The sequence below is a fragment of the Procambarus clarkii genome, chromosome 89 (genome assembly GCF_040958095.1).
Source record: "Procambarus clarkii isolate CNS0578487 chromosome 89, FALCON_Pclarkii_2.0, whole genome shotgun sequence".
Lineage (NCBI taxonomy): Eukaryota > Metazoa > Arthropoda > Malacostraca > Decapoda > Cambaridae > Procambarus > Procambarus clarkii.
Window position 1 is genome coordinate 6,980,315 of NC_091238.1, and position 15,780 is coordinate 6,996,094.

Sequence of the window (15,780 nt, forward strand, 5' to 3'; positions counted from 1 at the left end):
AGTGGTAAGTCTCAACCTAAGAAAACAAAGGTGAGGATGATAGAGGAAAAACAAGAGATCATTCGTAAACATGAAAATGGTATGAGTGTTGTACTAGCTAGGTTGGATGGTGCTTATGTGGAGGAGTTGGTGGAAGAACACAGCAAAGCACTGACCTCTGTCGAACTCCTAACCCTTCCCAAGGAGCAGCAACAAGAGACAGCTGAGGAAATTTCTTCAGGGGAGGAGGAGGAGGAGGCATGTCCCTTCCTCATTAATTAAGAAAATGTGTGCAGCAGGGGAAGAACTGCAAAGTTTTGCTGAAAAGTGTCACCCAGATAAAGCTCTAACAGGCTGTTGCATTAACCATTTTAATGACAATGTGATGTCTCACTACAGACAAGTGTTAAAATGTAGGGAAAAACAAGTGTCTATAGACTGATTCTTAGTAAGACAAGCAAGCAGTGAGCCATGACCAGGTCCTAGTGTTATGCTCGCAAAACGTAGGAGAGAGAGAGAGAGAGAGTACCCCAGAGAAGTCATCACTGCTTGATGTTATAATGGAAGAGGACACCCATTCGAAACACTAAAAATCTCTCCCCCCCCCCTCTCCCCCTCCTCACCGTCTTCTATATGCCAACAAGAGTCATCAATAAATGTAAGATATAACTTGTACATCCTGTAGCACAAAATATTTGTAGTATGCATTATTTATAAAATATATTTTGAAGTTAGTATTTTTGGGGGTGTGGAATGGATTAATTCAGTTCCCATTATTTCTTATGGACAAATTCTGGTCAAACTTCCTGACCAGTTTGTATATGGGAAGCAATAACCTGGCAAATCAGACAATTACAAAGGACACCTAGCATTTGACTATGACCTTAGACATATTCTCAGTTATCATCTATACATTAGGTTAGGATTTCATATTAGGAAAATAGGAGGGATAATGATGGGAATATTTCCCCCCGGCAAAGTGAAGGTCATCTGGTGACTGACACTGTAAAAAGGTGAACCAAGGCTGAATTGTTACTACTGTTTTTCACTTTAGCCACATTTCTGATCTCTCTCGTGGTACTACAACATCATATAATATGATCAAGAAAATCACAGGATTTTCCCCATGAAACTGACAGAGAAGACTGTACTGCCATCGTGATCCAGGAATTGCGTACTAAGTTGAATTATTCAATCGAAGCAAGAGACATTAAGTCAGCTTATAGAGTGGGTACCAAATCATCTGGTGCAAACAACAGAAGGATACGCGTGAAGTTGGATAGCTGCTCCCGCAAGTCAGACCTTATCACTGCTGCAGTCGCTAGGAAATCCAAGGTTTATGTGAACGAATGTCTTACCAGATTCAGACAAAATCTCTTATTTAAACTACGTGGAATTCGCAATAGATCCACTGCTATTAAACATTGTTTTGTGCGCGATGGTAAAATAATAGCTAGGAAGACTGACTCTGGAAAAACTTATGTCATAACCACTGAAGCACACCTCACTTCTTTCCTGGATGACTGTGGGATATCAGCTGAATAACCAGAACATAATTTGTAGTCTCACATACAACCAAAGTGTACTTAAGCTCTGCCTTTCCTTTCCAAAGGTGTTTATTTTTATTTTTATTTTAATTTTTACTTTATTTTTTGTTTGACATCTTTGCCTGTTTTATACTCTTAATTATTTGTTCTTAGTTAATCCCCTTGTCACTAAACCTAGGGCTTTTTATTACCCTGTTAATTAACCATTACTAAGCTAATTATCTTCAAGATCATTTTTTTATGATTATTATTTTTCTTATTATTTTTTATTTTACATTTATATTGTCAGTCTCTACTGATTTTTTGTGTTTTATTTTATGTAACTTCTGTGTCCTCCCTGGCTATCTATTGGATCTTTATTTTACTTCTAAATTGTTACTATTTTATTGTATCTGCTCTTATTCTTGTGTTTTGCTTTATCGTGTATCTTGTATCGTGATCCCTCTGCATCTCTATGCACACTGATATTGATCCTGATCAAAATCTTCTGTCTCATATCTATACCAACCAGCACATTGATCATCATTATTGTAAGTATTTCACAGCACACCAGGCTAAAAACAAACTCCAAAATAGCACCTATCTATCAGTTTATAATCAAAATGTTAGATCACTTGGTAAACATTTTGACGATTTAAATGCACTACTCACAGCACTAGGTACTAACCTATCGTTCATTATTTTAACAGAAACTTGGCTAAATAAAGACTATACCCAACTCTACAACTTAGCTGGTTATAAAGCCATTCATAACTGTAGGCCTAATAAAAAAGGTGGTGGCACAGCTATATATTACCGAGATACATTTATCTGCAACAGTGTTATTAGTGACAGAGATGACTACTGTGAATATACTTTTGCTCAGTTTACAATTAAATCCCTTAAATCCTCTTTGACTATTGGAGCCATCTATAGATTTCCTAATACTAACATAGCTTCTTTCTCAGACAACCTAAGGAATCTTATTATAAACAACAATCTCAACAAAAACCACATCATTCTGGGAGGAGACTTTAATATTGACCTGGGTCAACAAAACTGCTCTCAAGTTGACTATTTCCTTAACAGCATGAACTCCTGTATGCTAATCCCCACTATCACCAAACCTACCCGAGTCACTCAAACATCAGCCACTACCTTGGACCACATATGGACAAACATAACAGCTCCCCTTGTATCTGGTATAATCTACGACAGAACAACTGACCACTATCCTACCTTTCTCATAGCGAACATGGACATAACACCACCAAAAAGCAAGAAATTTTCATTTAGGCTACACAGTGAATCAGCTTTAGTCAATCTTACAGAGGCACTTCACAATATTAACTGGGATTCTGAATTCAATAATACCCATGATATAAATTCATTAGCTAACCTCTTCCTCTCCAAAACTCTAAGCCTCTACAACCTTCATTGTCCCCTTCTTACAAAGCAAGTAACTGACAAAAGATTAAACAATCCATGGCTCACAAATGGCATTCTCAACTCAATCAACAAGAAACATGAATATGAAAAGAAAGTTAGGATTGGCCTAGTTTCAAAGGAAGTAGCTAAAAGGTACTCATCAATGCTTACCAGTATCATAAGAAAGGCAAAACTTGCATATTATGTGAATAGATTCAATGAAGCAAAAGGCAACATGAAAAACACTTGGAAAACTATCTCTAGTATCCTAGGAACTAAACAACACTCACATAACCAAATAAAACTCTACAAGGATGGGGATATACCGTCAACTGATTTAGAAATGGCAAATGAATTTAATAGTTTCTTTTCATCGGTTGGTGCTAATCTTGCCAGTAAAATCCCACAGACTCAGACACATATTAACACATATCTCTCAGGCAGCTATCCAAACTATCTTCTCCTTTCACCAATCAGCCCGGCAGATGTTGTGTCCATCATACACTCTCTAAAAACCAAGGCAGGGAACACCAGTGAAATTCCGTCCATTGTGTACAAGAGAGCCTCCCATGCCCTTGCCCCACCCATAGCACTACTGTTCAACAAATCTATAGAGTGTCACACCTTCCCTGATATCCTCAAAAAAGCAAGAGTAACGCCAGTCCATAAAGGAGGCAATCCGGCGGACATAAACAATTATAGACCAATATCAAATCTACCCATTCTATCAAAAATATTTGAAAAAATTATTTACAAACAGCTCTATTCCTACCTCGTAAAATTCGACATACTCAGCCCCTGCCAGTTTGGCTTCCGGTCCCAAAAGAGTACCAATGATGCAATCATTAGTCTCCTTGACATTATCTACTCAGCCCTTGACAAAAATGAGTTTCCGATTGGACTCTTCATTGACCTAAGAAAAGCCTTTGATACTGTTAATCACAACTACCTCTTACTTAAACTCCAGCATTATGGAATCCGAGGCCTTGCCCTTGACTACATCCGATCCTATCTTAGTGACAGACACCAATATGTAACCATCAATGATACAACTTCTTCCACTCTACCAATTACCGTTGGAGTGCCACAGGGCAGCATCTTAGGACCTCTTCTATTTCTTATATATATAAACGATCTGCCTAATGTCTCTAATATTCTCAAACCTATATTGTTTGCTGACGATACTACCCTTATCTACTCAAACCTCAACCCACATACACTAAATAATGTTGTGAATAATGAATTAAAAAAAGTCCACTTATGGATGTCAACGAACAAACTAACATTAAACATCGAAAAGACTTACTACATCTTATTTGGAAGCAAATCATCAAATGCAATTCAGCTACAGATAGACAACATTAACATCAGTAATAAAAATGATGGCAAGTTTCTTGGCCTATTCCTAGACAAGAGACTCAACTTCAGTACCCACATTCAACACATAACTAAGAAAGTCTCTAAGACAGTTGGTATACTCTCCAAAATCAGATATTATGTTCCTAACTCTGCTCTCCTCTCACTATATTATGCACTAATCTACCCCTATCTTAATTATGGTATCTGTGCATGGGGGTCTACCACTGCAAACCACCTTAAGCCCATCATCACACAGCAAAAATCTGCTATCAGAATAATAACTAACTCTGCTTTCAGACAACACTCAGCTCCCTTGTTTAAATCTCTAAACTTGCTAAATATTAACTCCCTCCACACATTCTCTTGTGTCAACTACATTTACAAAACCCTGTTCTTAAATGCAAACCATGCTCTGAAACTCTCCCTGGACAGATGTAATAGGACCCATTATCACCACACCAGAAATAAATATCTCTTTGATATCCCCAGGGTCAAACTTAATCTGTGTAAACACTCTATGCAAATTAAGGGACCTAGTCTATGGAACTCACTCCCTAGTGAATTGAAAAACTGTAAAACTTTTGCCTTATTTAAAAGCAAAACCAAAAAGTACCTAACTTCATCTATTTAGTTTCCTACACTGAGCTTTAAATTTGCTCTGTACCTATTGGTACCCAATCTCCTAATTTTTATGTAATATCAAACAACCTTATCATTGTGTTCATTGCTGTCTTCTTTTATGTGCTAGCCATATGCTGTATTGTGACTACCAATTTTTGTCAACTACCATTCAAGCTGTCATTGCAATCAATCTTATATTGTTTCTGCTGTATTGTGCCTACCAATTTGTTGTCAACTACCATTTTAAGCTGTCATTGCAATCAATCATAGCTACCTATGTGCTTTAATATACTGTACCTATAATTTTCTCTCATCTTTTTTTTTTTCATTCCATGTAATCTGTTATCATTTTTTTTGTCTATAAATTTTGCAAGTATTTACCTCCTTAAAATTTTCTTAGATTAAGGACCTGCCCGAAACGCTGCGCGTGCTAGTGGCTTTACAAGACTGTAATTACCATAATTGTATCCTCACATTCCTTATGTACATTCTTGTATATGCATAAATAAATAAATAAATAAATCAAGGTTATAAAGAAACTTGAATATACATATTACAATGCTGTAAAGGCAATCGCCATATCTTCCTGTTTTTCAAACTTCATCCTTTGGGTTACTTTTATTTTATCATTAAGTATGTTACTCAGATGTTTAGTTACAGCATTGATGTCTGCAATGCAGCTCCATAGCATCCTTTTCCTCTTGTGTGCTTGTCACTCAATCCAGTTAGCTCTAGCATCATTTCTTCTCACCAACCGCAACAGTTTTCACTCTTTGCTAAATGTTTATTATTGTTTGTATGTTTATTATTGGGGAAATCGGTAGGAGCTATGTGGAGGATTTGAACCTGCACACTAAGTACTCCCAAGTGCATTCCTTAGACCACTTAACAACGACATGCTCAAAAGCAACGAAACTTGGTGCTCAACCGAGTCCTCTATGGGTCCCGAGTCTTCCACTGAAGCAAGTCAGGGTTTCACTCATTGTCTGCATGCACTCACGCTGTAGTATAGGAGTAGTTCTTTCAATACTTCTCTTCAAATGCACAAACGACATGTGGTTTGTGCATTTGTGCATGTCTAAGGTGTGTGCTTTGGAGTATCCAACATGCAGGTTCAAATCCATCTTATAGCTCCTGATTTTCTCATTGATACATTGTTAATTTGATTTCTTTGTACATGTTTAATATACTTTTAAGCAGATCATGGTAAGTACACTTTATTTTTGTCATATGAAGTGGTGGAATACTGCTGTGGATGCTCAGCTGAAACATAATGGTACTAATTCTTTGAGTATTATGTGATGCTATTTAGTGTGGAAGATAGTGAAAGAATGAGTGATTTTTTAGTACACATTTTCCTTTCCCCTACCTTGCTTTCATGGTTTTTTCCGTGCTAATACCACTCAACTCCATAATAATTGAAACTTGGTAATGATGATAAAGATAATACCATAATAAAGGGATATTTTTTTTTTACAGGTATTTGAGCGATGGATGGAGTGGGAGCCAGATGAGCAGGCCTGGCTCACTTACATTAAATTTGAGCTACGTTATAAAGAACTAGATCGTGCAAGAGCAATCTACGAACGCTTTGTTTATGTTCATCCCGAACCAAAATATTGGATTAAATATGCTCATTTTGAAGAGAATCATAGCTACATTCAGAGTGCTCGGCGAGTGTATGAACGTGCCATTGAATTCTATGGCGATGATCACCTAGAGGAGAGTTTATTTATTGCCTTTGCTAAATTTGAGGAAGGTCAGAAGGAACATGATCGAGCCCGAGTTATTTATAGGTACGCACTGGATCATATGCCAAAAGAGAAGTGTTTGACTCTCTACAATGAGTATACACGACATGAAAAGAAATATGGAGATAAATCATCGATTGATGATGTCATTACCAGCAAGAGGAAATTTCAGTATGAAGAAGCAGTGACAGCCAATCCTCATGATTATGACACATGGTTTGACTATGCACGGATGTTGGAGGCAGACGGCAATGTGGATCTCATTAGAGAGACATATGAGAGAGCAATAGCTTGTGTTCCGCCCTTAAAGGTTAGTGTATGTATTATCAGCACACTATTCCCGAGTCTTGCACCAGAATGTTTGTTATGTATTGATGGATATTGTGAAATTTAGTATGTTCCAGCTTGGTGCCTTCTTTTGATAATTAGTGTGTGTTATTTATATATCAGTACAGTACTGATACAGTATAAGTGTTCCATGTGTCAGTATTGATCATTTGCAAAACTATTTGCTTGTATATCTGTAATTTGATTGTGATGACACCCAACAGGAGAAGAGACACTGGCGCCGCTACATCTACCTTTGGATTTATTATGCAGTGTTTGAAGAGCTCACTACCAAGGATATGGAGAGGGCACGGCAGGTGTACCAAATGTGCCTTCGTCTAATTCCACACAAGGTGTTTACCTTTGCTGAGATTTGGCTACTCTATGCTAAATTTGAGATTCGCCAGAAGGACCTATCAGCAGCAAGAAAAGCATTGGTAAGCTGGTCATTATTGAAATGAATGGATAATCACTGAATGAATGGTTGTACAGTATATATTGTAGTAAATTTTCTTGTTGTTTAACAGTTCCAGTGAATTATTGTAATTAAGTATAATGGTGTAACCATCTCATAAAATGTTCATATGTATGTCTGTGTACATATGTACACACAGTTTTTGTTATTAGAGTTCCTATACAGACCTGGCTCAAGCCCTGTAACTAATGTGTATTTATTCAGTGATTTTTATTTAAGATAAGTTTCCCTTGTGTTAAGGTCATGCAGGTGCAGTTTATGTTGCATTTTATATTTTATAGACTTAGAGATTATATTAATCAGCATGTTAGAATACTCAAGTGCATAAAAGTATAAATTTCCTTAATCTGAAATTTTGTTTTCAAAATACTAAAACATTCTTGACCCATTTTGCAGATTTTTTCTTTTCAAATGATTGCACTGTATTTTATTTTTTTTATTGTGTAATAGCTCACTTATTTTTTACAGGGTCAAGCTATAGGAATGTGTCCAAAGCACAAGATTTTTCGTGGATATATTGATCTTGAAATCAAATTACGAGAATTTGACCGTTGCCGTAAACTTTATGAAAAGTGGGCTGAATTTGATCCAGAAAATTGCAAAATGTGGATTCAGTTTGCAACTTTGGAGGCAATGTTGAATGATGATGAACGAGCAAGGGGCATTTATGAACTATCAATTGCACAACCACGCCTTGATATGCCGGAATACATGTGGAAGTCATACATAGATTTTGAGGTGAGTTTCTCTCTGTTCATGTATTTCATAGGGAATTTGGAGGTATAGTAATCATACAGATCATTTATTTTCTTAACTTGTATAGATATTTGTAGCTAGTACAGTATAAGAGTTTGAATGTGCTTTTTTGAGAAATGTCCAATGCAATATAACCATACTGGCTTAGTGCCTTCTGGTAACTACCGACTTATCCCACTGTGGTAGCCACTAATTAGATTCTATAGTGATTCTTTATCAAGAAGCTCTGTTTGTATCTTACAGTTGTCAATAGATTTTACTTGCATTTTCCCTAACTAGAGGTTCAAGTTTAATCAAGCATTGCTACTGATTGGAGAGAATACAAATTATAACTTGTTAAAAGAACAAGAATGTATAATCATGCATGTAATAAAAGATTATATAAAGATTTATATACAGTAATTGTTTTTTTTTTTCACAGGTAGAACAGGAAGAATGGGACCATGTAAGAAATCTTTATGAACGACTTTTGGAGCGTACACATCATGTGAAGGTTTGGATTAGTTATGCCAAGTGTGAACACTCGATGCCTACTGAGGATAATGTTGTTCATGCCCGGGCAGTGTTCCAAAGAGCAAATCGTGCTCTTCGCTCGTGTCAAGAAAAGGAACAGCGGCTGATGCTCCTTGAAGCTTGGAAAGACTTTGAAGATGAATTTGGAGATAAAGAAAGTGAAGAGAAAGTTAAGAACCTGATGCCCAGGAAGGTCACCCGTCGTCGACAGGTCACCACAGATGATGGGTCACAGACCCGCTGGGAAGAATATATTGATTACATATTCCCAGATGATGAAGCAGCCAAACCATCACTGCTCTTGTTGGCAAAGGCTAAAGAATGGGTCAAGAAGCAACAGGAGCAAAAGCAAGATTCTGAAGAAGTCAGTTCTAAGGCAGACAAGCCAGGGTATGAAGAAACACCGGAGTTTAATCCTGATTTGGATCGTGATGACAGTGAAGTAGACGTGGGTTCATCTAGTAGTGAGTCATCAAGTGAAAGTGATCAAGAAGAGACAGCAAACAGAAACGGAAGAAAGAGAAAACTTGAAGAGAAAAGTAGTTGTGATAAAAAAATAAAAAATAAACTTGAGAAAAGCAAAACAGATAGTTCTAACACTAGTGATGAAGAAAATGAGGGATCAAAAAAGAGAGAGAAGAAAAGAAGTACCAGTACTTCCAGCTTAAGTGATGGAGAGCGGCCAGCAAAAACAAAAAGGGATAGTAAAAGAAAATCTTCAACAAGTTCAAGCAGCTCTTCTGACGGAGAGCGACCAACAAAAACAAAACGGGATAGTAAAAGAAAATCCTCGACAAGTTCTTCCAGCTCTTCCGATGGAGACCGACCAACAAAAACAAAAAGGGATAGTAAAAGAAAATCATCAAGTTCATCCAGCTCTTCCGATGGAGAACGACCAACAAAAACAAAAAGGGATAGTAAAAGAAAATCCTCAAGTTCTTCCAGCTCTTCTGATGAAGATGAGAAAAAGTTGGCAAAGAAAAGATCAAAGAGGGGCAGGTCTTCCAGTGATAGTAATTAGGAAGAAAACAAGCATTAAATGGGGAAGCAGAAGGAACTGTATAAAGGCATGATGTGCTCCTGGAGTGCATGAGGCAGGCATTAAACTAATGATGAAAGCGTTGACTCGGTTCATATTCCAAGAAAATACTTTTAATTGTGGAAGGAGGTAACACTGAGTGTTATCATAGGATAATAGGATATAATATTGCTTAATTCTTGTCAGTCTATTTATTTGCTTTAAATTTTGTGATCTTGTATATCTTTTGTTTACATAAAAATTAAGTCATAGGATGCTAATGGGTTGCCCTTTTGCTTAATTTTTACCAAGCAAAAGCTGTATTTTCTTGGCAGTGATGGGAAAAGATAGTTAAAAGATATCAGTGGTGCCTCATTTCCTGTAATACCTTTTATTCTTAGTGTCCATAGATACTAAGTATCTATGGATATACCTACAGCTAGCTAGGAAAGCTAGCATATACCTTCAACAATGTTTTAACAAAAATTTAACAGATGTAGCTCCACCTTTAATTCATGTCTTGTTAACAAATTGCTTTAATTCGGTTGTGTTCAGTCATGTACATTGTTCACAGGCTTACAACATTTTCTTTCATACCTTATCTACCCATCATTTTCAGGTTATTATTCAGAGCATTGTGTAGGTGGGACCATTGCTCTATATTCATATGCTTGTTATTGAAGAGAAAAAAGTAGTAATTTGTAGCACCAGAAAGTGCTGGCTTTGATAATGAGGTATTTGTACTGTATGTGCAGAAAATATTAAATGTTGTAGATTAAGAGGAATGGAGTAGGCCTGGAAAAATTGTCGGAAAGCATGGAACGATAGTGATATGCCAGTGGATTGGGAAGAAAGAATAAGGATTATTGTAAGAATTACAAGAGGTATTTGTTAGTACTAAGTGATGCAGTTAAGTTACTAAGTTACCAAGCAAAGTGATCACAAGATTAATTAAGTCCAGGAAATTATTGAGAGACTGATTACTGATGAACAAGTTGGGTTTGACTGTGGAAAATTTGTATAATCAAATATTAGTATTGATACAATTTATAGAGAAGGTATATGGGAATGATTGTAAGTTATATATACAAGGCTATTGACTGAAAAAAAAGCAGAAACGTTTATAAAAAAAGGACTTTGGGGGGAGTGAAGAGCATGTATGGATTTGGCAGGTGTATGTCAGGGTTGTCATGTCACCCCTGATTATTCAGTATATACATGGTGAACTATGCCTGGCCAGAGGAAGCTGGTGGAGGCCCATAGGAATTCTGATGTGCAAGTCTATCATCAGAACCAGGAAACCTACTTCAGGAAAGTGGAAAGCTGTGTAAGGTAATGCAAGTATGTAGTAATGAGATGAAATGAACAACTATTTAGGGATTATATAATTGTTCTGATAAAATTGAATGTGATAACTCATTGAAGGAATTCAAATTTACTCAGTAATTTGATGCTTATTGCTCTCAGAGAGCATTCTGAAATGCTCTCAGAATCGCACATCACCACTCCAAGCAAGGGTTAAGGTCATCTAACCAACTACAGTATTAATATTCATGGTAGTTGAATGCACTATACCTGACCTTGACAGATAAGCACATTCAAGTCTGAGAATTTACAATTTAACTGGAGACAAAATTACAATTGAAGCCATTATGTACTGTTTTAAAATGTGCAAAGAACTAATCTACCCTTTCTTGCTTCTTCACCAACATCACTGTGTATTTTGGATTACTCCACAATAAAATTGTAGATAAATTGGTAATTGCAATCATACCACAACACTTGACAATTAATCCATGAAATGACACAGAATGGTGCCCTTCTGCTTTGTGTAAATATTGTAAGTACCTGTAGTGTAAATACATAGTATGTTTTTTGTATTTTAATAGTTACTTAAAATATGAATGATTATGTTCAATGAGAAATTTTGGTGAAAGCATATTTTTGTTCATATAAAAACCTATACAGTTTACTGTGTGTAAATATCCAAATGGTTTTAATGTTGGTGATTTGTTCATCATCGAACTGGATTAATATACGTATCCAATATAAATCTTTTAAACGTTTCCGAAGTTATGCCCGAAATGCTGTGCATAATTATTGGCTTTATAAAACACGCACGTACTGTACCTACCAAGTAACACTAACCGATCCTTATTGTATTTTAAAAATAATATTGTATTATTATTATTATTATATAACCAGGTATTTGGATCTGCTTCAAATATAAGATACATAATCCATTGCTGCCTTTGTATTTAATTTTTAATATGAAGATGTACTTCATTCCTGAAAAGTTTGGGTGTCTTCTTACCAGTGATAGAGAGGGGCAATTTTTTTTTATAAGCTTAGGTATACACAGCAATGTGCTACTACCCTATTCAATATGAAGGACTACAAAGTGTAAATAAAAACTGGCTATAAGTTCATCTAATATCACCATCTCACAGGATGGTCAGTCATTACATGGAATCAGGATAATACATCAAATGAGAGGCTTGTATATATTAGCATGGACTAAAAAAATCTGAGTGCAGACCAAGAAAAAAAATATATCTTAAAATTTTTGTGTGTATGAAGTACCTGTAGTTACAGAGCTCAAAGTACCTCATACCATTTGGTCTGTTATTGATAACTGCAGTTATAGGTATAGTATTGGATTTGGGTTACGTTAGGTTGGGTTAAAATTGAAATTTAAATTTAAATAAGTTTATTGATGTAAAATACACACAAAGGGATGAGGTAGCTCAAGCTATTCTCACCCCATTCAGTACATCGTGTTAATACATACATAGACACACGTCACAAGCGATAAACGTATTACCGAACATTCTGAGAGATAAACATATACATTTCCTCCTTTACACAAGTATTAGGTTGGGTTGATCTCGGTTAGTCGGGTTTCAAAATTCAAAATTCTACTACGCCACGGAGCAGTCTTTGTGGCGCAGTGGTAAAGCACCTGCCCGGCTCTTCAAATTCAAAATTCAAATGTTTATTCAGGTAAAGTACATACATACAAGAGGCGATACAAAAATTGATAGATTTATAGATAGAGTTAGTATATACAATGCCTAAAGCCACTATTACGCAAAGCGTTTCGGGGAGGAAATCATTTGCCAGCCCTTTGACCTGGGTTCGTATCCTGGCCGGGAAGGACTGACCGGGCGCCAATCCTTAACTGTTCACCCAGCACAGAATAGGTTGTTAAACAATTTGGCGGGTCATACTCCAGGGAATAAGGACCTGCCCGAAACGCTATGCGTGCTAGTGGCTTTACAAGAATTTAAAAACTTTTTTTTATATATAAATAAAAAAAAACAAATCCGCCGACGAATCTTCTTGTGTGTAATGAAACTTGTATCTGGCATAATTAAAATCTTAACTTAAATAATTAGTTTGTTAGACAATATATGATATTCAGATCTATAAATTACTTTAGAAAGGCCTATAATGCGTATATATATTAATTTACACATTCCTGACGCTATACGTCAGGAATTTCAATATGGTATTCAAATAATTTTAGACAAAGGGTCTCTGGGTCGGTTGGACGCTTCCGGGTGACCGGGTCATCGACGACGAGCCGGTCAGTCGTCAAGAAGCAGCCGCGGCGTGTGATGCGTCTCTCCCGAGTAGGTAAGACTGATAATTTTTTTTTTCAAATATATCGGAGCAGTTGGGAGGTAGCATGAATACATAGTCTACCTTCACGTACAATGCTTAATGCATTATACATTTGTTCGCTATTATAACATTGAGTTTTGTAATGTCTCCGAGGGTCATTGTTTCCGTATTTTTTTTTCATCCGGGTTCTGTAGTATTCAAATGTTTGTATTCCACTAATGCTAAATAGCCTGTCCTCTCTCGGATATTGTGGAAGATTTTGAGGATCATGATTTGCCAACATTATATGGGTAGGATATTATGTAGAATACACTTCCCCAGTGTTAAACTACCCCGTCGTCAGGCTAGGCTCGTTAACGCGGCGGTCGTCTCCCCCCACATCCCAAGACGCATTTATTATCGAATTTCATGTACTGTGTATTAAAAATAGTTTTTATCGTGTATGAATTAATTTTATATTCTATAATTAATTAGGCGTATAGTAGGTTCGGTATTCAAGTTCTGTTGGCAATTATTTACACTTGAAGTGTGTGGAGGGAGAATTTACATTTGAATTTGCATTTACAGTTGCCTGTCCTCAGGCCAGGCTCGCCTCCGCGGCCAATTTTTTTTTTTTTTATAGATATATACAAGAGTTGTTACATTCCTGTACATTCTTATTTATTATGCACCTCATACCCATCTTGTGGGTGGTAGTGGAAAGAGTTACAGAGGCACATAATGGGCTCAGGGACTGAACCCCACAATTCATTTAGCTAAGCAAGTTACAATCTTGATACACAGTTTACATTTGGTCAGGTCTACATCAGCAGATAATGAGAATTTCCAGAGATACTTGTAACCGAGTCTAAGCCGAGCAGTAGTAACATCTAGAAGTCTGCTGATATTATTGGATGAACCATAGATATGTGGCTCCTCTTCCATGATAGTATGATACTGCAATAGATGAACAATTAACTTCCCAACAGGAAGGAGCGGGGACACCCCTCCGGGAACTGAATTTACCTGAGGGCCACTAACACTAGTGGCCTCGATGATTAAGCCGGCGGCTTGTCAAAGGACCCCATTTGTCCTGATCTTTTCCAGCTGTATTTTTAAACCCAGCAGGGTTTTGGCGTTTACAGCTTCGGCGGGTAAGCGGTTCCACGGGTTTACAACCCTATCGGTAAAAAAGCATCTCCTGTTTCCTGCCCAACATTCTGGCTTGTTGAGTGTGAACCCGTTGCTCCTTGTTTATGTAACATCTGACCTTTTGAAGACATTGGCCTGATCGACATCCTACAAATTGTTTAGTATTTTAAAGGTTTCTATGAAGTCCGCCCTGTCATGCCTGGTTTGAGGTGGTGTTAGTCCTGTGGCCCTCAACCGAACAGATGACTAAGCTCTGGTATGATTTTTGTCGTAAGACATAGCTCCATATAGCTCTGGTAAGACATGGCTCCAGAGCAGCTATGTCTTTCTGAGGATGAGGTCTCCATGTCTGGATGCAATAATTCATGTGGGGGCGCACCAGCAACAGTCGAAGTAAACCTAGGCGTGCGGTTACAAAACTGGTCGGGCTCCGGTTACACAACTGGTCGGGCTCCGGTTACACAACTGGTCGGGCTCCGGTTACAAAACTGTTCGGGCTCCGGTTACACAACTTGTCGGGGTCCGGTTACATAACTCCAGGGGTGTGATTTCTTGGGCTTTGGGTTGTGCATGCTTGTGTTCCGGTTCGTACATGGTTGTGCTCCAGTGGTTGTTTGTGTACTAGTGCTCCAGGGTTGTTTGCAAGGGCTCTATGTTTATATGTTTGCTAGAAATCCGGGTTTCTTTTATTGTATATAGTTCAATTGTTTGATATGGCTCCATAGTTGGTTTCTAGGGCAAGTGTAGGGTTTTAGGTAACACTAAGAAGATTTTTGTTTGGTGGAGCTAGGAATAGAGTTTGGTTGTGCTCTGGGACTGTTTAGCTTTGTGGGGGGTTGGATGAGATGTATATTTGCTAGGCTTATGGTTACACAATTGGTCGGGGTACGGTTACACAACTGGTCGGGCTCCAGTTACGTAACTGGTTGGGCTTTGGGGGTGTCATTTGGGCTTCGGGTTGTGCATGGTCGGGCTTTGGTTCATGCATGGTTGTGATCCAGAGGTTGTTTGGTTCGTTCATGCTAGGCCTGTGGTTACACAACTGGTCGGGGTCCGGTTACACAACTGGTGGGGCTCCGGTTACACAACTGGTCGGGCTCCGGTTAAATAACTGGTCGGGCTCCGGGGGTGTCACTTGGGCTATGGGTTGTGCATGATCAGGCTTCGGTTCGTGCATGGTTGTGCTTCAATGGATGTTTGTGTACTAGTGCTCCAGGTTTGTTTGCTAAGGCTCTATGTTTATATGTTTGCTAGAAATCCGGGTTTCTT

General features: G+C 37.6%; 1 protein-coding gene across 2 annotated transcripts in view; it reads left to right on the forward strand.

Annotated features, from left to right (window-relative positions):
* LOC123773450 (crooked neck-like protein 1) overlaps positions 1-11,723 on the forward strand; it is a 34,038-nt gene extending 22,315 nt beyond the window's left edge. For both annotated transcript variants that reach the window (XM_045767238.2, XM_069317871.1), the window contains exons 6-9: positions 6,393-6,974; positions 7,216-7,428; positions 7,935-8,204; positions 8,644-11,723. In XM_045767238.2, the coding sequence (XP_045623194.2) occupies positions 6,393-6,974; positions 7,216-7,428; positions 7,935-8,204; positions 8,644-9,756 (2,178 nt within the window). In that variant the 3' untranslated portion in view covers positions 9,757-11,723. The remainder of the gene's footprint in view (positions 1-6,392; positions 6,975-7,215; positions 7,429-7,934; positions 8,205-8,643) is intronic.
* The last annotated feature ends 4,057 nt before the right edge of the window (positions 11,724-15,780 follow it).